Below are 25,399 nucleotides of genomic sequence, written 5' to 3'. Positions count from 1 at the left end.
TCTGTTGATGCCAAGCCTAGTTTTGGTGGTGTTAAGTTTTTTCATGCTGAATTATAACCAAAGACTTATCCAAAAAATAATAATATATTTCAGTTTCATTTGGATTTATGTGCTGCTACGATTAATGTGACATTTTTTTCTCCGAATATATATCGTTATAGTTCGTTGATGGAGCTCCTCAGTGTTGGTTTTGCGGCCAGTTTTGGTAATTGCCCTCACTGAACTTCTTCAGAAGCCTGAAACAAGCAGTTCTGCAGACGAACTCAAACCTAATGTTTGGTTGATAACTTGATATTCATACTTCTCCACTGGTACTTCTTGAAACCAGCTGGCCATATTTCCTAATGGTTTCATGAAACTGAATGTATAGTGATGATGCTGGCAATCTAATTACAAGCAAATGTGACGGAGTACAGTTTTCAGATACGATAAAGGGAGCTTTCTAACTGTTTCAGACTGAGAAGTACAAGCACATAACTTTTTCATGCTACAGTTACTTCTTCCTTTTTCTTATCGGTTGCAAACGACTGATAATAGAAGTGACGTAGCAACTTGAAATGACTTTGTTGTCTTGACCAAGCACAGTTCAGTCTCTCTCCTGTTGAAGGGATTCACTAATGTTGTCCAAGTGAAGTGAATAAATTCGGTTGATGTTTCAGGCTTTCAGCTGAATATAGTGAAAGTGATTGCTTCTTTTTTGATCATAAAACAATCTTCCTAACTTCTGTAATGGGTTCCTTCTAATTGTCATCAGGGCTAAGTATAGCATGTAACCTGTCCCTTGTTGATGTCAATGGAGTACTACATTCTGAAGATGACATCAGACAAAGTACACATACAGCTGACCTAATGCACTCTATTAGTAGAATTTAGAACTACCAAGTAGTATGTCAAATACTCGTACACATCAAAAACAACAAATCGTCAGTGCTATCTACAGCTTATTTCAATACTAATTTGAACTGTGATCTTCAGCCAACTGAGTTTCTCTCAATCAAGCTAAGCCAAACAAGAACAATTATGAAGATAAACTGCCCAATCCTGCAGTGCTTACAGCTGAATGACGAGAGAAACAGGGATCTTGCAAGTTGCTTGAGACCTTTATTCCAAAAAAAATCAAACTTTGCTGATCTTTTTGCCTCGAAAATTTCGCTCATTTTACTGTGAAAAAAACCTTGATTTTGCATTGGGATTTGGGAGGTCAGGATTATTGGCATCGGGCAGCATGGAATCCCACTTTGCATTGTATCAACTTTAGCATCTTCCTTTCGGCTCTTTTCCTGACAGTAAAGCAGGATCTAAAAAATATAGTATTAGCAAAAGCTGATCACAGAACATTTTCTCTGAATCTGAGATGATGTGGATCAAACGTTCAAATCACTGAAAAACATAGTAATATTTACCTTGTGAAAAAACACAAAATTTTCCATGTGAAAACAGCATGTATACATCTTTGATTTAACTCATCCCTGAGCCTACCATGATTTTGAAAATTCGCGCAAATTTCAACAGATCAATACCATATGCTGTAATTTTACATCGAATCGAGCCATTTAAAACCAAAACAATTCAATTTTGCACTCTCCACTTAGATAGGAGGCGTGATCTGTTTACACTGAAGAACACAGCAAGCAAAAAAACACCACCAGTGGGAGGTGAAAACGATGAGTCCAAAACGATTCCGTGCCGCCACCGCTGACCTCGCTCGGCCGCCGCGGACGCGTCTGAGCCGTCCGTCCCCGAATATCCGCTCCCAAGATCCCGATCGGACGGCCCAAAACCACCGGAGCCCCTCTAGCCCAAATCGGCAAGGGCGGGAGATCTGGGCCGTCCGTTCGAAATATTCCCACGGCATCGGCCGGATCGGACGGCCGGAAACGAAGCCCAGACGTTTCGGGCCAGCTATAAATAGCGGGCGGTCGCCTCCGCCTCAAACCCTCTCTCCGTCCCGCCGCTACTCCCCTCGCCGAGAGAGCTCTAGGGTTTGCGTGCCAGATTCGCCGCCGAATTTTTTGGGGAGAGGCATCATGTTGGTCTACCAGGATCTGCTTACCGGTGCGTGGACTCGATCCCGTGATTTTTTTTCTGGTTTTTTTGGTGGTTTTTGGGCTGTGTTTGGAGTTGGGAGCAGGGAATCGGAGGCAGCGCGCTTGGATCGCTTAGATCTGGTGGATTTTGCGTGTTGGATCGAATGGTCTAGGGTGGTTTTTTGGTTGCCGAACCGGGGAATTACTGGTTTACGGCGCTTAATTTGGGATCGGATCAGTCAGATCTGTGTGTGGGGGTTAAGCTTGAAGTTGATTTGTGTAACAGGGGGATTATCTGTTTTTTTTTTGTTTGTTGATGCGATTGGCTTGACTTAATCTGGTGTGTACGATGTGTTGCAGGTGACGAGCTCCTGTCGGATTCGTTCCCGTACAGGGAGATCGAGAATGGTATCCTCTGGGAAGTCGATGGCAAGGTATGTTGCGCTCTGTATAGGTGAATTCACTAGTTGCGCTCAGGCTGTCGCCGTCCTCCATTAGATTCAGTGTAGTATGATTATGAAATTCGATTGTCCAGTTTGATCTTGATCAGACATGTCTTTATATGTTAGATTGTTGACTGCTTAATTGCATGATTCAACTTAATTGTGCAAAGTTGGCTTAGTTATGTGCCTTTCAGGCATTTCAGAAAAAGAAGTGCTTGTCTATGCTTCTGTAGGCTACATATTTATCAGCCTGCTCTATTAGGCAGTGTTACTGTGCGTTGGGATTAGACAGATTTGCATCAAGGATCAGGTTGATTGAGATTTATTTAGTTGCATTTGCGTCAATGGAAGAGTGTTTCCAAATGCAGAGGCCAACATAATATATTCTTGACCTTAGTGAAACAATCTTGCTATCGTTTGACTACTTATTTGATGTTTGCTATCCTTTCAATATTAATGGATGGTTTGCTCATCTGAATATGTGAACTAGTGCAACAGTGTGCAACCGTGGATGACTTTCAAGATCACCACACTTTTTTTTATTACCTTGTGTGAACATCTCCTTATTTATATTATGTTGTATGCTTGCAGTGGGTCGTTCAAGGAGCTATTGACGTAGACATTGGTGCCAACCCATCTGCCGAGGGTGGTGAGGACGAGGGTGTTGATGATCAGGCCGTTAAGGTGGTTGACATTGTGGACACCTTCCGTCTTCAGGTTGCTCTCTTTCATTTTCATTATCTTGGCCATTGTGTAGCATGTTGTCAGCTCCTCTTTTTTGTGCTAACTGTGTGTTGCCTTTGTCAGGAGCAACCTGCTTTTGACAAGAAGCAGTTTGTGACCTTCATGAAGCGCTATATCAAAACCCTCTCTGCCAAGCTGGATGCGGAGAAGCAAGAGGAATTCAAGAAGAACATTGAGGGTGCCACCAAGTACCTCCTCGGAAAGCTCAAGGACCTTCAGTTGTAAGTTATCAATTTGCTTGTCCACAAATCCAGAAAATAGTTATGTATAGTTTCTCTGAGCATTTATTTTATTACTATTTGCTAGCAATAATTTCTGAATTCTTTATTCAAGAACAAACCTCAGTTTACATGACTCGTCTGGTTCTATATGGGATACTTATTTTTAATCGTGCTTACACTGCTTCTTTATCTGTTTCAGCTTTGTTGGTGAGAGCATGCACGATGACGGCAGTCTGGTGTTCGCCTACTACAAGGATGGAGCCACTGACCCAACATTCCTGTACTTTGCACATGGGCTGAAGGAGGTCAAGTGCTGAGTGCTCCTTCTGCTCGACACTGGATGTTATCTATGCAGTCCGCCGTATTTTTGGTCTATCTATGTCAGTTGACTCATTAGTGTCCAATGTTGGTGTCAGTAACTATCGTTTGCCTTGTTCTGGATGTTGAGATGAGTCCTTTAAAAAACCTCCGGATTATTGGGTTCATGAGCTCCTTAATGTTTGGAACGCGTATTATTTGCTTTGTGATGGCTGGAGAAAAGATAATGGATGAAATTGTTGTGGTAATTAGCTATGCTGCTTTTTTGCATGGAAGGAACCATGCCTTTTGGTGTGTTATATGAGATCTAGGCGTTACCGTTCTTTCTCAAAAGAAAAAAAAAAGAGATAGGCAACCATTCTTAGCCTGATATAAACCTTTGAGAAAGCCGTGGTTTGCTAATTGCTATTAGAGTCCTATATAGATGATTTTAGATTATCAGTGATTATAGATGATCACTACTCCTTTTCCGATTTTATATTATCACTGATATAGATGATTTTAGGGTGCGTTTGGTTCGTGGTTAAGCATGGATAGGATATGGTTATCCATGTCGTAATATGGCTATCCGTTTTTTTTTATTTGGTTGGATGAGTAGGATTAGACAATCAAAAGTTGAAGGAATAAAGATGGATATGGTGATCTAGTTTTTTTTGTTTGGATGGACGGTTGTTTGGTTGAAGGGATTTTTTTGTTTGGATGGACGGTTGTTTGGTTGAAGGGATAAAGATGGTGATCTTTTAGATGGACGGATAGTTGGAATGGTCACATTTTGGTGAGAATACCCTCTAAACTCACCTAGAGGCTGCTCACAATGACAACAAATGCATATTGCAAATATTTAGGTGTGCTAAAAATATTCTAAGCATGTTCACACAAATTATGTCATATTTCCAAATCTTGTCGTTACAAAAATCAACAACAGCAGCAACCCGCACAAGACAGCAACAGCAGCTCCAGGTCGTCAACCACGCGCCCTCAGGTCGCCGCCTGAGTGCCCTCAGCTTGCCGCCTCCTGTTTCAGCCGGCCTCCGGTCGCCGCCCCTTGCGCCAGCCTCCCTCCGTCGCCCCCTGAGCCGGCCTCCCACTGCCGCTCCCTGAGGCGCCCTCCCGCCACCGCCCCCTGCGCGCTGCCTCAGGCCGCCGCCCCTTGCGCCGGTGGAGACTGCCGCCGCCGTCGCCGGAGACCCTCGCCGGGCGCCGTCTCTAGGATTTGATGCGGTGAGGAGAGATGAGGAACGTGAGAGGTGAAAAAACTATAATAAAATATCTTATGTATTTAAGGTTAAAAATGTCTTAGGATTTATATGCCTATTTAAGTTATTTAAAATTATAGGCTGTAAAAAACTATAATAAAATATCTTATGTATTTAAGATTAAAAGTTTAAATTATAGCTTTCAATCATAAGCGAAACGATGAGACCCGCTGTCATTTTTTTCTGAACAAAAATTCTTATATGCAATTTCACATACGAATAGCTTTGACTTAACTGAGAGCAGTCAAAAGTGCAGCACATATTCTGAAAGAGATAATTAAAGCCTCGGTGAACTTATGATTCCGGCCCAAATCGTATTCTTGATCCCGTTTTGGCCCAATATGAATGAATTATCCGTGCTTGCACATGTATTTGCTCGACTGCAATTCTGCAAACACCTTCCGGGTCCATGATTTCATTCAGTGAATCGTGTGAGGCACCATTGTGAAAAAATGGAGCACATAGACTGCATTTCTATGCTTAATTACCTCTAGATATTATCATATATATAACCCATATAGACACACATCACAATGCGAGGATTCTAGAAAAGAACTGGGAGAATTCCAGTTACAGTCGCTTCACAAGGCAAGAACCAGCACCGAAGTATACCAAGAACTCATGAAGTTTAATTCAAACTGACAAGTGGATACCACTCGAAATAAGTAGGGATTTGCAACTCAAAAACTATTAAAGCCAATACTGGAATCAAACGCACTCTACTTGCAACTCATGAGCTCAATTAGGATTGTACAACAAGGTCAAGTTTTTCTCCAACCTTCAGTGTACCAAATGAAATCACTGGTAGGGAACAGCTGACTACATTGAAGCGTTGCAGGGTAAACTATGAGTAATCGTACAGGGTGATGCTCTTGTCATCAGAGACGCTGGCCAGCCGTCCTGCGCGCACTCCTGTCCCACCCGGTGGCCGGAAGGCCACGGCCCAGACCTGATCGTTGTGGTTGCTCATCGTCTGCACCGATGCCCTTGTGTTGATGTCCCAAAGACGGACTGTGCGGTCACTGGAGCCCGTGGCTACTGCCATGCCGTCTGGGCTCACATCGATGCTCAGCACCCAGCTCGCATGCCCTGACATGGCCCCAATGAGGCTCTTCTCCTTGGCATCGTATATGTGGATGTGGCAATCATCGCAGGCGGTGAAGAGCACGTGTGGGTCCACTGGAGAGAATACCATCGATCTCACTGCCATGTGATGGCCCTCAAGGTGGTGGAGGAACTTCATCCGAACCGCGTCGTACACAGCAATGGTACCATCCATGGAACCACAAGCCAAGAGCTTGCCATCAGGACTCCAAGCCACTGAAAGGACAAACTTGCTGCTCCCTGTTTTATCAGGACGAGCTCCCTCTGGACGTGGAACAGAAAGGCTGGTTATTGGCTTCCACTTCTCTGTGTCCCAGAGCTTCACTGACCCACTCCCACCACCAGCTGCAGCCAGAGCATTACCCTGAGAAGGAAAGCATTTGGTTGAGGAAATTATGTCAGTAACTGATTGAGTGAAGACCACCCAAAATGACAGGGTGAGGCTACTGGTAAAGCAGGCTAATCCATGAACAGTTTTCTTTAATATGTGGTAGCTGAAAATGTCCATTACAGTTTGACACGCTGTACTGGTATTCCAAATATTATACAAATTACCATCTGTATATAGTGACAGCACAACAAAAAGTACTGAATGTACAAGCAGTATGCAGCAAAACATTAACTGCAAGTGAGAAATTAGAACCTGGACAAGTAAGCTTGAATAGGTAAATCCACTGAATTAGATGAGACTGTACCAACAAATTATAGACTCTGACTAGTACTGGCAAGCACACATGTTGGAAAGGAAATGGAGAACTTAAAAATGTCTTAAGGCCATAGTTCAGTTCTAGCAATGATTAGCATGTTCCAAAATATAGTTTTAAAAAATTCAATGTGGTACGGAACTAAAAAAAATGAATCACATCAAAGCAATATGAAACTGAATTAATCAGAGCTTCGCTACTTTGTGAAATCATTTCAAGCAGTACTATGTGTTAGTACTAGTAATGTTTCCTCATCTTTCACACAAAAGTAACACTAGGGCTTTAGGTCAAATTGGAAACATAGGTGAGATATCCAATAGATAGTTATCTTGCATACTGTAAAAAGGATGTGGATATAAATCATTTGCTAACAAACCTTTTAAAATATAAAGGGTTAAGGAGGCATCGAAACACCTCAGAAAAACCCGTCATAAATTCATATCACTATTATTTAAGTATAACATTCTTTGCCACCTTAATTTCCCAATAATTCAGAAGAGAATCAAGAACATCTGATATCGTCCTCATACAAGTAAATCAAGAAAGCAAAATTCAACATGATCATGAGGGTCTAAGTCACTGACTAACACAAGAAATAGTACACACACTATGCCAGCAGTGCTTAAAAGCCCATAATTCTCATGATGATTCGTTTTAACAAAATCTTTAATAAATTTATTGCTGTATTGCGATAGATCACTATGACACAAAAGTCAGGTCAATGACAATGAGCAGAAACAAAAGAATATGCGGTCAGACTTCCCCTCCAAATTTAACAACTTAACCTCACCTGCTAAATCATTTCTGCAAGTCATCAATGGTGTAGTGGAACAGCTTGAAACTAATGACTTCAGTTGCCACATCTATACTTTGCAAAAGCCCATTAAAACTACCACATTTTCTTTTTCACGAAGGTTAAGGTTAAAATGATAAAATTTACTAAAACCTCAGAGAACAGCTCACACATTTCAGTTAAGCAGTAAGAACCACAGAGCATATATTTCAAAGAAAACTAAGTTCGATTCGAATTAATAATAACTAATAGCACATTATCCCAGTGAAATCTCACGCCTTCGTAGTAAAAAATACCTAATCGGAAGCAAGATGGGGGCGGGATCACCGAGCGCCTACCTTGGGGTGGAACTGGATGCCCCAAACCTCGGAGGGCGGGGCCTCGAGCGTGGCGACGGAGGCGCCGGAATCCACATCGAAGACGCGGACGTAGCTGTCGAGGGAGACGGCGGCGGCGACGGCGCCCGCAGGGTGCGCGGCGAGCGAGACGACCCCGAGCGCGTGGCCCCGGGCCGGGGCGGCGGCGGAGGCGAGGTCGTCGGGGCGCCACAGGCGGACGGTCTCGTCGAGCGCCCCCGTCAGGAGCAGCGCCGCGGGGCGGTGGTCCGCCGCGGGCACCCACGCCGCCGCCCAGATGGAGTCCTCGTGGGCCCCGTCCACCGACTTGAGCCCCGCGAGCTTCATCGCCGCTCTCCTCTGCTCGAGGAGGAGGAGGAGGAGGAGGCGAAACCCTAGCGTTTGATCTGGATGGGAGACGAAGGGTTCGTGGGTTTTAGGCTTTTAGATGACTAAAAACTTACCCCCAAGATTAATAATCTTGGATTGGGGTAATCCCGAAAGAAATTAGCCTTAAAAATAACTTCTAACTTCAACAATTCCCTTAAAATTGGATTCTAAAAACGTATTGGTTGGCCACTTAGAAAATATTAGCCTAGGGCTATTGTTCTTCTCTGGTTCTAGTTTCTATACCATTGTTTTAAGTAATTGTTGAAAGTCTCAAATAAATAAAATCACATATGGAAAATATTTCATACGCTAGTAGCATATAGCTGTCACAAAGAAATATTATTTTGTTAAAGGTATGAATATCATCTCAATGACATGGTTGGTCATTTGATTTTTGTGAGAACACCAACACAGTTATTGTGAGATTGACAGCCCCAAAAGAAGACCAAAATTACTTAGGAGTTTTTTTGGCAATTATTGGAGGAACCTTTTAGCCTTCAATGCCAATATTTGATTTTTGAGACTTATATTGGTCTATTGTTGAAGATGCTCTTAGGGAGGAGGAAGACGACTGTTTATCTCTCCATTTTATTTTATTTTCTAGATGATTTAAAGTAAAAAAATAAATAAATTTTGTAAAAAAAAAAACTCTACACAACTCTTCTGCGTGTGCGGCGCCGCTACTCCGTACTTCTTTGCCGCCAGCGCTCTTTCTAGCACTTTCTCGCGTCCTTTGTTATGCCTCGCGGTGATGATAACAGATGATGCTGATTAGTATCGTTTGATACTTGATGATGCTATATAATTATTATCATTTGTTATCAACTGGTATAATCTATTTTATAATTTATTTCATTCTAACGTGATTTCGCTCGATAGTCAACCTGTAAATTTGGGAAGACTTGGTAGGCTCAAACCAAATATCGGAAAGCTATATATATATTTAAACTAGCGTATCAGAGAACTATAAATTTAACACTAAAGTTATCTCAAAACTAAGTATACGTATTAAAGGTGAGATATCTTAAAACCATAAATTTAATAACAAAATACCAAAGCCACATATTTAAAGCCGGTTCATTTACAAAACTACACACATGTTTAGTAAAAAAATGTGATAGGAGTTTAAACTCTAAACTCTATAATTTTATGACAATTTAAACATCAAATCTATAGTTTTACGATACAGAACTTAAATTTATAGTTTTGTGATTCAAACATGTATGATAATTTTTTTGCTAAATATATTATTTTCAGACATAAATCTATGAATCTACAGTTTCGAGATAGTTTGATCAAAATGTCTAAATTTTGTCAAATTTACTTAAAAATTTTGGGCGTTTGGTGAACTAGGCTGCATTTATGGTCTAAACTGCACTAGGCTGCATTTTTGGGCTGGTTTTTTTCATTAGCGTAAGTAAAGGCCCATGCTTTGTATGTTGGGTTGAAATTCCTATAAAAAACAAAATATGAATCGCAGGTTTAAACTCCTTGCATTCTAGGGAACAAGGACAAGTGTATGTTCGTGCATCGTACTTCATCTGTCCCATGAAAGAAATAGCCAAACCTCCCAATATCAGAGAAATTTAACCTTTTTACCGCTCTTTTGCGTGAGTGACATACATATTTGTTACATTTCTCTTATGTAGTGTTACGAGAGATTAAGCTCAACCGGTAAAGAGTGACAATAAAAACTAAAAGCCTCCGCATATCAGGGCCACTTTAGAGGTGAAGAAAAAAAAAGAGAGACTGCATTGGCCTTATTAATTAGAAAATACTATTGATGTTTGGGTAGATGAGGCTGATGGGCGGTACCGAACGAATAAATTTTCTCGATTATGATCAAACAGTAGATAAGAAGTATAAATTAATTTATTTTAGGATAAAACTTAAACTCTAGCGATTGTTTTATTTTGGTATGCAAAGACAACGATGTAAGACAATGAAAAGTGGACAGATACTCACCACCAACCTTCTTTGGTCCCTTTGCATTTTATTAATATACGATATTGTTGATTCATGTTATAGTTTTTATATATCATTCGTCTTGTTCGAAAAATTTTATACAAATGCTTAAAAATGTAGGTTATAACTAAATTCCCTTTAGTAATAGATACAATCACAAAATAAATGAATTGCGTAAGTTTTTGAATATCTAGACAATGGTCATGCAAATAAAATCAATGGTGTTATCGGTAGAATACGTAGGCAGTATTTCGCGATATATATATATATATATATATATATATATATATATATATATATATATATATATATATGAGTCTAGCTACGGTGAGTTGTAACTCACGGACGGCTTCGTGAGTCGGGGTCAAAAACATATCAAATCATCTCTAAATTTTGATTTATATGGCTCACTAGATTCTTCATATCAAAATCTTGTAGCACGTAATATTTTTTTGGAGATTTTTAAGTATTTTTTTGATATTTTTAAAAGCGATACATAACACATTGATTATTTTATTAATAAAATACAGTCACTTTTAAAAATCTTAAAAAAATACTTAAAAATCTCCAAAAATAAAAAAAAACTTGCGTGCTACAAGATTTTGATATAAAGAATCTAGTGAGCCATATAAATCAAAATTTAGAGGTGATTTGATATGTTTTTAGACCCTGACTTACGGAGCCGCCTGTGAGTTACAACTCATCGTAGCTACACACACTACACACAGGTTATCCTTCATGTGATGGTGATGTAGAGGTGCATATGCATGAAATGGTGATTTGGTAATTCTGCAAAGAGAACATAAATTATGTCCCATCGTCCTCTACACCTCAAGTACTTCAGTAGCATATCTAATGTCACAAGTCACAATATGAATACAAAATTTTTATTTAAGAAAAACCAAACGACACTATTTTTACTATATCATATAAGATATCATCTTTGTTTCACAATATAAAATTTTATCCAGATTTATAGATATTTAATAAATCTAGACGTATATATAAACAATATAATGATTAATAGATGAAACTAAAAAGACTGTGAATAGAGGGAATAGGTTTAAAGGGTTCCATCACTGTCTACGTTAATGTTCTTAAATAAAATTCTCATATAATCTATAGTGTTGACTAGTTGCTGCTTCAACGTACAACCCACTATATTTAGGAGAAAAAAACCCTATGCTTCAGATAGATTTAATCTAATTGATTGATAGATGATCTCACGGCAGCTATTTGAGTATTCTTTTTTGCATGGAACGCAAAAGATGAGAAATACGTTTTGATATTATATTTATTTAATATTAGATATGCTTTTTTTTTTCTAAATTTAGTCAAAGTTGAACGGGAAAAGGGAGTATAATAAAATGGCACGATGGTCACGCGAGGATGTGACACCAAGCATGCAGACAGACGCTCTGTTGTTTAGGGTTAGAAGTGACTAAACTTTTTAGCCTCATGTCACATCGAATGTTTGGATACTAATTTAAAATATTAAATATGGACTAATTAAAAAACTAATTTTATAAATATGAGCTAATCCGTGATACGAATTTTTTGAGCTTAATTAATCCATAATTAGCAAATGTTTACTGTAGCATCATATACATTAATCATAGACTAATTAGGCTCATTAGATTCGTCTCGTGGATTAGTCTAAGATTATGGATAGATTTTATTTATAGACTATGTTTATAATAAGTGTCCACACATCGGATGATAGAAACGAACCCCATTAGGTTGGTAGTGCCCAGTTTCGTATGGAAATTGCAAATCAACAGGGTTTGATACAGCGACATCTCACACAAGCATCTACACACACAAAAAAAAAAAACGTAACACACGACGACTCCTTCGCACGAGCGAATTATTGGAGAAAAGCTATCTACATATACTAAAATTTTCTTATTAAATACTCCCTCCGTGCCATGACAAGACAAGCTTTAGGTTTGCGTGTAGCGTTTGACTATCTGTTTTATTTGAAAAAATTTTAATTTTTTTTAAAAAATAGTTACACGTAAAATACTATTCTTAATTTATCATCTAATAAAAATAAAAATATTAATCATAAAATATTTTCAAATAAAACGAAAAGTCAAATATTATAAATAAAAATTGAAAGATTGATTTATTTTGGGACGAAGGGAGTACTCGCCAACATGTATCACGCTACAAGTATCAAGTTCAGTACCTTAGGCTGACATGTGGGCTCTACAGCATTACACGTGCAGTAATCTGAACTCCTACGAGTATATATAGAATTTATGCAACTCAGTTAAATTAAATGATTAATATTTAAGTTTAGCAAATAAATTTTTGTATGTATTTCTCCGTCTTAAAATACCTAGACTTCTGTCCAAATCAAATCAGTAGTACTATATTGTGTTGCATCTAGTTCTAAATTAACGATCATATAAGAGCTAGTTAATAGTATAACGAATTGCTAGCTACGAACTTATATTAAAATTAACATGTACGATAGATTAGCTATAAGGTTGATTTTAATATTTTCTTTTTATCTCTTTTACTTATGTATTTAATATATCTATCTTGAAATATGTGCATACAACTTTTGTATAAGAGACGACCTTCTGTATTTTTCAATTTCGCTTTCCTTAGCGCAGGCCTATAATCAGTTTGCATTATGTTATTGTACATTTGTACCTGTTGTCTAGCCACCAAGAGCATCTACAACAGCTTATCTATCTCATCCTTTATTCTGAAAATAAAAGATAAAGACTACAAATTAAACTCCAACAGAACGGTCATCCTATCATCTATTTTTTAGATGTCATCCATATTAGAAGAGAACTTTAATATTTAGATGATCTTTCTCCATCCTCTAAATAGATATAGAGGATATCATATATAGATGATTTGGTGGAGTATAAAGAGATATGAATGATGAAACTATTTTAGATGATCATCCAAATGAAGATATGGATGACTAAATTTAGATGAGCTGTTGGGATGCTCTAAAGACCAATAATCTATTTGCGACAGAGGAAGCACAGTGGAATTATTGTGATGTAACTCTGCGTGTGTGAAAGGCCCAAACTTTAGCAAAATTTCGTTAGCTGCAGCTGTCATCTCTCCATGTAGACAAAATTCATCTGAAATGAAAACATACCATGATCATTTGGGTTGTGCCGTTCTGCTTATTCCACGTAATTTAAGAGCATGCTGGACAGTTTGGGGCCAAGAGAAAGTTAGAGGTCACCATGGACACATGAGCTGTTGTTGTACATATCACTAATTGCGGGGTCATGTGGCTGATAATGATGCCTCCTCCTTCACAAATCACGTGCAAATAGCTTCAAACATCGGTTCACTTTCTTTCCGAGGTGACTCGAAATCAATTTCCGGTTAAAATTTTGAACGTGTCTTTTTTGATAAGTTCAAATATTAAATAGTAAAATTGATGTAAATTCAGTCAGTTAGAATTTAAGAAAACAGTTGAAGTTTATCAAAAATTATAACACCGACATGGCTCAAAATTTAACTATTAATCCTCATGTTTGATAATTCTTATCGCTCTGCACGGTCTTTTAAATATATGTTTGACAATAGTTTTCTAATTTATCTATGCATGTTCTCCTAATAGTTTCTAACTACATATTTTAAAATTTATTAATAATCAAAGTCTTAAAAAATTAATCATACTTTTATCGAAAATAATAAGAAGTATGGAAAATGTAACCAGAGAATCAATAATAAGAAGTCGGGAACAAGAGCGTGAAAAGAAAAAAAAAAGGAACAGTGAAGGATGGGGCTTGCTATAAATTCAGATTTTGCAGGAGCAACGGCAAAGAAAGTGGTTCTTTCTGCTTCCATCATCCAGACCAAAAATAATAGGACGAATCAATGGGGAACAGATGATAAAAGAGGGAGCAGGAAGCCAATCCCGTAACCGAAAAGGCGGGATCTTTCCCTGATCGGCATGATCTGAGGTCGTCGCCTGGCCCCCCACATCGCCGCCGCTCCTCCGGTCGGCGTCTTCTTCCTCCACTCCGGTAACCTGCCACTCCTCTCTCGCTCACTCGTTCGTTTTCTTTCGGTTGCGCATCCATGGTTTCCTGATTTCCTGGGGGAAAAGTCCCTCCTTTGTTCTCTCTCTCAAGAAGTTGGAAAGGATCTCATCTTACCTCCCTCGATCTTAACAAATGCCCAAATCCGTCACATTCAACCTTTCCAGATCCCTGAAGTCTGGAGGGTATTTAAAAAAAAGAGGATTTTCTGGGAGTGGAAAAGTAGTGTTTTTAGGATCGATAAGGTGCCATCTAGCAATATTATGGTTGCTTATGTTTACCAAGTCCAAATGGTTTGTAGTAATTGCTTCCTGCTGGAGCTTATTCGATGATGGTGTAGCAAAAGAGAGCTTCTTTATGCAGACGCTCTGTCTAGCGCTCTACAATTCTGTGGCATGTGTTCTTGAGTTATTTGATTAATTCCGTATGATATATCCTGTTATTTTGTATTGCTCTCATTTGTTGTTGTAATTCAGGATTGTTGATCACTTGATACAGATCTATGTTTATGCCCCTGTTAGCATTTTCTCTCCATCAATCATTCTTCAAATAAATACCAATTTGGATAATTCATTTTTTTTCTTCATGAGGGTTTTCACCGCTGGACTGTCTACTAACCTGCCAGACAACGGTTTGGTGGTTCATCCCTTTTCATCAAAAAGCCAAAAAAAAAAAAAACTTTTCGTTAAGCTTGTTAAGTTTGTTGCTCACAGTATTAGATAGGTCGGTATTGTTATCTTCATTTATGTGAGGAATTGAGGATGGCTGGCAGTACTGTAGTAATCATTCTTATCTTCTGTTTATGAGCTAACATATTGTTGATGTTAGTATTTCTGATGGAAACAGGCACTTGTGTTGTTAACAGGAACTAGGAATACTGCAGTTCTCGTCTTATGGGACTCATCTGATGACCAACATTAACATGGCAAATACTGCTTCATGTGATACATACCTGTTGTTCAATGGAGAAACCTGGATTCCAAATGGTGTCCGTGCTTTTCTTTATACTGTTGTCCTCGCGTATTGTTTTATTGGTTTGTCTGCGATCACTGGCCGGTTCTTCAAGTCAATGGAGAACATCATGAAACACTCCCGGGAGGTTGTCACAGTAGACCCACACACAAAAGCTACCATTGTCAAGCATGAGAAGGTGTGGAACTACACTATAGCGGACATTGCTCTCCTTGCATTTGGTACTAGCTTTCCTCAAATCTCACTAGCAACCATCGATGCAATTCGTAATCTGGGTCAACTGACAGCAGGAGGTAAACTTGATCAAACTCATGGAAATATTTGCTCGTTCCAAATCATCTTCAATTGTATCTAATTCGATTTTTCTGATTTGCAGGTTTAGGGCCAGGTACCCTTGTGGGTTCTGCTGCATTTGACCTATTCCCCATACATGCTGTCTGTGTGCTTATGCCAAGGGCAGGCTCTAAGAAAAAGATATCTGATCTCGGTGTTTGGTTAGTTGAGCTGTTCTGGTCATTCTGGGCATACATTTGGCTATATATTATATTAGAGGTAAGCCATGCAATCTTATTCTGCTATCTAACTATAAGTGCCAAATCCAATATCAGGTCTTATATTAGTCTTTGCAATCTGTACAGGTTTGGACGCCTAGAGTGATCACCCTCTCGGAGGCCTTGCTGACAGTATTGCAATATGGGTTGCTTCTGCTTCATGCATATGCACAGGACAAGCGGTGGCCATATGTGTCGATCCCTTTGTATAGTCCTAATCCCTTAAACATTTTTTCTTCTTATCCATTTTTTCATGTGCCCATGTACAAATTAAGGATTCCTTTCCTGATGTTTCTATTTTTATTTGTTGCAAACAGGGGAAGAGGTGACAGACCTGAAGATTGGGTTCCAGCAGAAGATACTTCAGGTGATTATGGAGACAACTACGATGAGATTGGAGAGACAACCCCTGGCCAGTCTGAGGATATAGTTGATATATTCTCGGTGCATTCTTACAGTAATGAAGGTAATCGGTTTCTGGTATTCCCCCTCACTATTCCCTGACTTCGTGTAACAATTTATTAGGATTCGAATTGTTCTGAAAGTAATTTCTTATTGCCTTCAGGGTATCACCATGTTCCAGAAAAGGATGTGGAAGAATTGTCGATAGGTCTTACAGTGAAGAACAAACAAGAGGATACTCGCTGGCTTTCTATCTGGCGGCAACAGTTTGTTGATGCTGCGACGGTAATTTAATTCACTATTTCTATATATATTATACTTTACCAATGCCATTTCTTGCTTACATTATAATAATTAGTTCAGATATTGGATCAATGTAGCTTGGCAAGGGTACTTTTTGTGAGGGGTTAATTAAAAGGCTTAGTTTTGCTGGCCAACAAGGGGATAACAATGACAAACTTTTTTTTTGGTTGCGGAGTAAATTGGTGTGGAGATTGAGGTGGATGTTCTAGACTTTTGACAATAGACAGCGGCAAAACTTATTTCTAGTTACCCATTCAGTGAAACTACAGGGGTGCACTACTTGGATAACCTATACTGTCAGGAGAACTTTATCAATTGCGTACCATCACACCAAATCAAATTGTATGCCACCTTGTGCCATATTCTTGTGCTTCTGGTTTACCATTTCTAATACATGACCAAGGCAAAATAGAGCACTAAGCACACTCTTTTATCTTTGTTTAAGACTGTTTACCACAAGCCTAACAATATATACAGCCTTCAGTTGCTGAATCCTTCTTAGCGGGCTGACATTGAAAACTAAGGTGGTGTTTGGGACAAGGGACTTATTTTTAGTCCCTTGTCCCATCGAATGTTTGGATGCTTATTATAAATAGTAAATGTAGACTATTAATAAAATCCATCCATAATTTTGAGCTAATTCGCGAGATGAATCTATTGAGCCTAATTAATTCATGATTAGCCTATGTGATGCTACAGTAAACATGCTCTAATTATGGATTAATTAGGCTTAAAAAATTCGTCTCGTGGATTACCACTCATTTATGAAATTAGTTTTTTTTTATTAGTCTATGTTTAATACTTCAAATTAGTGCCCAAACATCTGATGTGACATGGGGCTAAAAAGTTTAGCCCCATCTAAACAACCCCTAAGATGCACATTTTTCAGTCTTTGAAGTACATTGATTTGAACTGAAAGTAACAAAAACTGCTTTCACATCATTCCCGTTGGTTATTAAGTAATTTTCTTATTATGTGAGCAGTTGGAGAGTTCTGAGTCAAGGAAGATGGATTCTGTCTGCTTGAGATTTGTCAGAATCTTTTGGAACCTGATCATTGCACCTTGGAAATTGCTGTTTGCTTTTGTGCCCCCGTATGAAATTGCACATGGATGGATCGCTTTTATTTGCTCACTAGTCTTCATAAGTGGTATTGCTTATGGGGTTACTAAGCTGACAGATCAGATAAGCTGTGTCACAGGTTGGAACATGCTCCTTAACAAGTTCAATTTAAATCTGCTCAAGGATTTAGCTACTTGTTTTCTGATACGAAAAAAATATACTGCTTTGTGTAGGAGTAAGTCCATATGTTATAGCATTCACAGCACTGGCTGCTGGAACCTCATGGCCTGATCTAGTTGCAAGCAAGATAGCTGCTGAGCGTCAAATCACCGCAGATTCTGCAATTGCCAACATCACTTGCAGGTTAATTTTCGACACATCTCTCAAATCAGTTGTTCATGCTGACCTTTTGTCTGCTAAGTATTCCTTAAAATGAGGTTTGATAAACTGGCAAAACATTGTTTTCGCAGCAATTCGGTGAACATATATGTTGGCATCGGTGTTCCATGGCTGGTGGACACGATGTACAACTTCTTTGTCTACCAGAAGCCCCTGTACATAGACAATGCTGCTGGCCTCAGCTTCTCCCTTCTGGTGTTCTTCGCGACATCGTTCGGATGCATCACAGTTTTGGTTCTTCGTCGCGTCATACTTGGCGCCGAGCTTGGTGGCCCTAGGGTATGGGCTTGGGCGACATCAGTCTACTTCATGATCCTTTGGGTGGTTTTTGTTGTCCTCTCTTCCTTGAGAGTGTCTGGAGTAATATAATACAGTTGCAGTTTCTCATTCTTTTTTGTCTCTGTCTTTCTATCCATTTACGGGTCTATTTGAGGGAGTTTCTCTCAGCTACAGCTTTTCCCAAAAGTTACTTCTGACAGAAGCTGTCCCAAACGGTCTACAGCTTCTGAGAATATGTAGTTATAGATTCTAAAAAATGAACTAAGAAGCTAGAGAAGTTGGGTTTAGAAGCTTTTTCGAATTCTTAGAAGCTAACTACCAAGCAGCTGCTATTAAAATCTAAAGTTCTTCCAAACAGGCCCTACATATAGACAATTTTTACGCAAGCAACATGAAGGCCGGCCAAAGTTAGTCCATCCTGTAGATAGTAGGTACTGTACAGTGTACACACATACATACAAATGCTTGATCGGTGTATTATTTTTGTAAGTTACTGCACTATATTCATATATGGTTGAAATCATTGGTGCCTGAGAAAAGATGAGTTGTGCCGCCCAGTATTCATATAGTAGTAACATAGTTGCAGTTCCACATCTTTCTTTTTTCTTAATCTTCCTGGCAACTGTACGCCTTCTTTCAAGATTGATGATGGAAGCCATGGAACAGCTTTTGCGGTTTTGCTAGATTCAAGAGCTTGAGTCAAATCATGCTCCTCATCCAAGATGTGGTGTCAGCAAGCTAAACAAGCATGACATTTCCAAGATTTGTCGTCCCATGCCTGCTGCAGCATGAACCATGAAATGGCAAGGCCTTGGTTGACATGGCTCCAACGCTTGAATTCTTGTTGAGAATAGAGTTTGCAGATTAAGGTGGAACAATCTTTTTTTATCACTTTGATAAAAATATTAACGAATATCTTACCCTAATATCTTAGTGTATACTAGCTTCAACCCCAAGAATTTTCAAGAATTTCCATAGCAAGAAAAACCAAACTCTAAAATTAGAGAAAATCTAAAAATATCATTGACAAATGTTAAGTCTAAGAAATAACACTGACGAGTGCGAGTTCTAGAAAATACCATCATATAAACAAATTTATCTTAAAAATACCATTGCCATTAGGTTTCCGTCTATTTTTTGCTATTAAATACATTGTTCACTCTATAGAACTTAACGAAGAAATGCTGACAAAACCCTAATAACGATGACATTTCTTAGATAAATTCGTTTGTACAATAACATTTTATAGAATTCACACTCGTCAATGACATTTATTAGAATTAAGTGTTTGTCAATGGCATTTATTAGATTTTCTCCTAAAATTGATTTAGAGTTGAAGCTGTGCTAAACAAGTCGTGATGGCTTGGTGAGTAATGGCTAGGTGAGGTGGAGGCAACGTGGCTTACTCTTATAGTAGAAAATTACTTTTAATTATAGTTAGGTACATATATTTATTTACTAAATGAATATCTTGCGCATTGGAGCGGGGAATCTAGAAGTACTTCTAAGAAAGGGGAAAGAAAACAATTTAGAAATGGTGTGCTGGTAATGGCTAAAAGGACCATATTTTACGCATCCCAATAGAATGAGGCATCCAACTAATATTATTTTTTAGGTGATTTGGCTTCCATATATATCAGAATTTTATAGCAATAAATATCTAGTGCTTAAAAGCCAAGTCGTCCATTCTTTTATACATCCCACGTCATATAAAAACCATCGGCTGCATAAAGAAAAAGAAAAGAACTATTTTTTTCTACGTACCTATGTACTCCATCATTGATTGTATGTGACTGACGCAATGTATATGCATATTAATAGTATCACATAATAGGTATAGGTGGATGGTGACGGAAACCGAGCTATTTAATTATTTGTCTACCATATTTAACAAAGAATCTTGAATTTACTTGTCATGAATGAACGTACGGATTAAATGTCATTTCTAATAGCGGCAAATTCAAAAATATCCCGATGGAACCATTTCCTAGCTTTGCTCTGGTCCATCGGACAGAATTAGACGAGAGACCAAAAATAGGCAGCAGGCGGTCGGTCAATGCATGCAGACGCATGACACACGTATATATAGAGATGATGGGTGGATCGATGATGGTGAGCGAGCGAAGAGATCGATCGACGATGAAAATGAGGATGTCGACGTCGACGCCGGTGGTCCTCCTGCTGGGGCTGGCGGTGCTCGCTGCGCTGCCGTCGCCGTCGTCGCAGCAGCCGGAGTCGGAGAAGGCGCTCCAAAGCTGGATCGGTTGGAACGACCAACTCTACAACTCGCCGATGGCCGAGGACCCGCCGCCGCTGAACGGCGACCTCGTCGCCGCGAACAACTCGATAGTGCGCGTGGCCGTCGACGGCGGCAGCATCGCCGACGCGCTCGCCGCCGTGCCCAACGGCAACACCAAGCGCTACATCTTCAGCCTCAAGCCCGGGGCGGTGTTCCGCGAGAAGGTGGTCGTGGAGAAAGGCAGGCGGTTCGTCACCTTCAAGTCCGACCCGGCCAACCCGGCCGTCGTCGTCTGGAACGACACCGCCGCCACCCTCGGCAAGGACGGCAAGCCCCTCGGCGCCGTCGGCAGCGCCACCCTCGCCGTCAAAGCCGAATACTTCCTTGCCTATGGCGTCGTCTTCAAGGTCTATCCATCGTCTCTGCTCACCTTAATTTACAAACAAAAATATCAAAAAATATCTCGATATACCGGATACTTTTTGTTAGACCAAAGCAAATCTCTTAATTTAGTCATCATCCTTACTAATACCCTAAATTTATAAAAGGTTACATAGTTGTTGTAGTGATCTAAGTAACACCCAAGACAAGGTCTTAGGTTGATATGAAGACCAGGTAAAAATACCATTTTTTTAAGAAACCCTAAATTTAACTAAACAAAATGTATTATATACACACCCCACATTATGCATGCATGTTCCACGGTACTCTTTTTTTTAAAAAAAATTGACGATGTTAACTTTTGGGTTTATATTTAACTATTTGTCTTATTCGTAAAATCTATGTAATTATTAATTATTTTGCTATGATTTGATTTATTATTAAAAAACTTTAGAAATAACCTATACCTTTTTATATTTACATAAAATTTTGAATAAGAGAAATGATTAAACGTGGAACTAAAATTTAATAGCGTTAAATAAAAAAAATAGTAATCACTCTGTTAAAAAATATACTGAAGTAGGTAGCAGTAACATCCCCATTCCCAAAAGAACGTTAGAACGGAGCCTGTATGTATATATGCATGGCAGAACGATGGGCCATGCATGTTAGACGATAGTTGATGTTATTAACTTTTAGATTTATATTTAATTATTCGTTTTATTTAAAAATTTTATATAATTGTTGATTATTTTTTTATAATTTGTTTATTAAAAAACTTTAGAAATAACTTATAACTCACCGTATTTACTCAAAATTTTTAAATAAGACAAACGATCAGATATAAACCTAAAAGTTAACGACATCAAATAAAAAAAATAAAAAAATGAAGGCTCGCTACGTTAAAAAATATACCGAAGGAGGTAGCAGTAATATCCCCGTTTGCAAAAGAACGTTATGCATCTTATATTTTAGAATGGAATAGAGTAAGTGATTAGTAAGTGATTATTATTGTTAGATCTAACGATCAGAAACGATTTGATAATAAATCGTTTTTCATCATTAGATCTAGCTGAACAGGATAGATATATTTAGATCCAATGATAAAAACGACTCGGTACATGAGATACCGGTATCTCGCGAGGTACTTTTTACATTACTGGAGCAAATCTCTCGTTATAAAAAATGACAAGTTGTGTGCTTAAAGTTATTTTGATAATAAAGTAAGCCACAAGAAAAATAAATGATATTTCTATAAATTTTTAAATAAGACAAATAATCAAATATTACCAGAAAAAAAGTCAGACATCTTACGTAAGCAGTAACTTGTTATGTATGTACATATATATGCATGGCAGAACGATGGGCAGTCGGCGGGGGCGAAGCGAGGGCAGACCGTGGCGGTGCGGGTGGCGGGTTCGATGGCCGCATTCTACAACTGCACCATCGACGGCGGGCAGGGGGCGCTGTACGACGACGAGGGGCAGCACTACTTCAAGGACTGCACCATCAACGGCGGCGCCGACGCCATCTTCGGCTTCGGGAGGTCCTTGTACGCGGGGTGCCGCGTCGTCGCCACGCAGGCGACCCCCGCCGTGCCGACGGCGCCGCCGCAGAGGGCGTCCAAGGTGAACAGGACGGGCGAGAACGGCGGCGCCGGGCCCAACCCCATCGCGAACGGCTTCTCCTTCGTCAACTGCACCGTCGAGGCCGCCGCCGGCGCCGGCGACAAGGTCTACCTCGGCAGGGCGTGGGGGGATTCTTCCTACTTCGTTTACGTCAACACCAAGATGGCTAATGAGGTCGTGCCTATTGGCTATGACCGTCGAAGCCTCCAACAGCCGGCACAAGGGTATGTAACTCGGGAAACAGTTTTTAGCATACGGGTATATCTACACCCGTGTGCTTGCATGTCAACTAAATAGTTATAAAAAATATAAAAAATTTTAACAAGATAGATTAATATGAGTTATATCACTTCACAAATATGTAAGTTTAAATTCAACTTCTACGAGTTATAGCAAAAAAAAAAAAACAAACTGAAACTAGGTATACGCACATTCATGATTGTTTTTGTTATTTTTGCTACAACTTATTGAAGTTGAATTTAAACTTGCATGTTGGTGGAGTAATATAACTCATATTAAACTATCTTATCAATTTTTTTCATATTTTTTATGACTATTTAGATGGCATACAAGCAATAGGCATATATACACTCGTGTGCTAAAAAACTTTTTCCATGTAACTCGGCTAAGAGCATCTTTGATAGTATCTTCTTTTTTTTCTCTCTCCATTTGTTTATTTAGTCAACTAGTAAAAAAAGTTCTTCTCCATATTATCTACATATTCCAACGTCATATCCGTTTATAACAATATATATGGACCCACACATAAGGTCCATAATTAACAAGATAATTTTAAATGGCCAAATATGATAAATGAAAGAGGCATGTAGCAACTATGTTGGAGATGCTCTGAGTTTTACCAAAATTTAGATTCAATCCAAATAGACACTCAACACTATTAAAATTACCAAAATAAACTAAACACTTTATCAAATATTGGTAAGGCAGACACTCAACACTATTAAAATTACCAAAATAAACTAAACACTTTATCAAATATTGGTAAGGCTAATTTGGACCCGTCACCGAACCAAACCATACAATATTATTAGTCCTAAAATCCTCTTTTCCATCTTTATATATAAAAAAAACTTGCGAATAAATTAACAATGTTTTTTTTTTGGTTGCAGGACCGGAGCCTACTACGGCGTGTTCAACTGCACTGGGCCTGGGTTCGACGCAAGCACGAAGATGGGCTGGCCCAAGAAAACCGACAGTGGCTTTCCCTATGACGACATTGACTTTATCGACGGCACCAAGTGGATCCTGCCCCAACCCGTGCCCACCGACTGATTCTTCGAACTCCAGATTCATTTGACAAATTTCGTCGCGATGTTAGTGTTCCCGTTTTTGAAATTTTGACGGCCAAATAAAGATTTGAACCACCACCACGTGGGCGTGTCGTTACGGTTGCTACTCTATTATTTCTTTCGTGTAATATATTAACGTGCGGAGCTCTTGCGCGTTCGTGAAAGATCAAGATCACCCGATTGTTTTTGGAATTTATACTGGATTTGCGTCTCGTTTTGTGTCTTTGGACGATTGGTGATGGCACGCTTGGTTAGGGGAGTTCTCAAGAAGAGAATGTGAACTAAGAGAGTTTAGGCTATTACTCTCTACATTTCAGGCTATAATATGTTTTCGCCGTACTTAGATTAGATTTATTTTATGGATCAATGTATATGTTTATATATTTGTTCAGATTCAATTCAATCATATCTATATAAATCTAATAAAAATCAAAACAACTTATAACCATTTTAAAACGGATTTTAAAACGGATGTAATGTTTCGTTAGGAGCACGATAGTTTCAGAGGAACAGGGATGAGTAATTGAGGGAGAAGCTCCTTGTGTTTTAGTACTAGGGGAATGGATTGGATTTGGAAGGGAATTCTCCACTTCATATTGTCTACATAAATCATTTATATGGACCGTCCATCTTCACTTTAAAATCTAATCCTCACATACCAATTTCTACATGTCTTAGCAAACAAAAGATTGAGACTTAAAAAACAAATTCTCAGTTTAATCTCACAGTTAATTTACTCCAATAAACTTCCAATCCTCTTTCATGCAAGAAGTCTGAGTAAAATTACATCTCTAGTTTCTTCATGAATACATAAATTAATGTAGGTGCATATAGCCATATATTATGATCAACCCATCACCGTATGCTTAGTTTGAACGAAACTATACATAAGCAAGCAAAATCTTGCCTTTTTATCAGGGATAAATTAATTCAGGCCCGTTTATATATATACAAGTTATATAACACCAGTGGAATTAGCCGGACTCCTATAGAAAAGCACAGTGTCAAGTATTATTTGTCGGTAAATTAATTAGATAAGTTTTATATTTGGGATCCATGTACATATTACGCACGTAATGCTTCGCTTGGACAAGGAAATGTACATAAATGATCAATTATTACCTCCGTCGTTACTCGTTACTCTCTCTCTATATATACCTTACTAGCTGACTATGCTTTACAAAAAATAAAAACATATTATGGTATTCCTAGAATAAATAAAAAAATATTTTTTATGAAATATGTAACCATCTTTTTTATATAGGAATTATCCATATCAATTTGATTTTATGTGGATAACCATCTAGATTTGATTGATCTTTAATATTATAAAATTAAGGAGGTAAATTGTAAACATGCAATGGGAGAAGTTGATGGTGACAGATTCACTACCACTAGATGTTTTTATAGTAGTAAAGATAAAGAGAGAGGAAAATGACTTTGAACCACCATAATTCTTATATATTCTTTTATTTTTAGCAACCATCACACTAAATATTAAATATAAGAATTATTTCATATAATTTATATGGGGCACTTTTTGTTA

The 25,399-nt window shown here is 38.6% G+C and overlaps 4 protein-coding genes across 5 annotated transcripts; 3 read left to right on the top strand and 1 right to left on the bottom strand.

The window, feature by feature from the left end:
* Positions 1–1,943: 1,943 nt before the first annotated feature.
* LOC102715428 (translationally-controlled tumor protein homolog) lies at positions 1,944–4,001 on the top strand. Its single transcript, XM_006663031.2, has 5 exons — positions 1,944–2,055; positions 2,388–2,461; positions 3,062–3,187; positions 3,278–3,435; positions 3,635–4,001. Exons 1-5 carry the CDS (start codon positions 2,028–2,030, stop codon positions 3,750–3,752), a joined length of 504 nt encoding a protein of 167 aa, XP_006663094.1. The 5' UTR covers positions 1,944–2,027; the 3' UTR covers positions 3,753–4,001.
* Positions 4,002–5,708: 1,707 nt separating this feature from the next.
* On the bottom strand, positions 5,709–8,379 carry LOC102715151 (WD repeat-containing protein VIP3). Its single transcript, XM_040528524.1, has 2 exons — positions 7,949–8,379; positions 5,709–6,477 (listed from the first exon to the last, which is right to left on the bottom strand). Exons 1-2 carry the CDS (start codon positions 8,291–8,293, stop codon positions 5,854–5,856), a joined length of 969 nt encoding a protein of 322 aa, XP_040384458.1. The 5' UTR covers positions 8,294–8,379; the 3' UTR covers positions 5,709–5,853.
* Positions 8,380–14,044: 5,665 nt separating this feature from the next.
* LOC102714865 (magnesium/proton exchanger 1) lies at positions 14,045–18,834 on the top strand. Of its 2 annotated transcripts, none has more exons than XM_006663029.3 (9): positions 14,045–14,313; positions 15,194–15,593; positions 15,677–15,852; positions 15,939–16,057; positions 16,169–16,317; positions 16,417–16,538; positions 17,540–17,756; positions 17,851–17,980; positions 18,088–18,834. In XM_006663029.3, the coding sequence occupies exons 2-9, from the start codon at positions 15,236–15,238 to the stop codon at positions 18,383–18,385; spliced, it is 1,569 nt and encodes a 522-aa protein (XP_006663092.1). In that variant the 5' UTR covers positions 14,045–14,313; positions 15,194–15,235; the 3' UTR covers positions 18,386–18,834. The 2 variants fall into 2 exon arrangements, with proteins under 2 accessions (XP_006663092.1, XP_015698129.1); XM_015842643.2 differs by having other exon boundaries at positions 15,175–15,593.
* Positions 18,835–20,412: 1,578 nt separating this feature from the next.
* Positions 20,413–24,065, top strand: LOC102713032 (pectinesterase PPME1-like). The gene is made up of 3 exons (XM_015842354.1): positions 20,413–20,941; positions 22,274–22,767; positions 23,674–24,065. The coding sequence occupies exons 1-3, from the start codon at positions 20,435–20,437 to the stop codon at positions 23,834–23,836; spliced, it is 1,164 nt and encodes a 387-aa protein (XP_015697840.1). The 5' UTR covers positions 20,413–20,434; the 3' UTR covers positions 23,837–24,065.
* The last annotated feature ends 1,334 nt before the right edge of the window (positions 24,066–25,399 follow it).

The sequence above is a fragment of the Oryza brachyantha genome, chromosome 11 (assembly GCF_000231095.2).
Source record: "Oryza brachyantha chromosome 11, ObraRS2, whole genome shotgun sequence".
NCBI lineage: Eukaryota > Viridiplantae > Streptophyta > Magnoliopsida > Poales > Poaceae > Oryza > Oryza brachyantha.
Note: the sequence above shows the minus strand (reverse complement) of the source record. Positions and strands in the feature narration are given on the sequence as shown.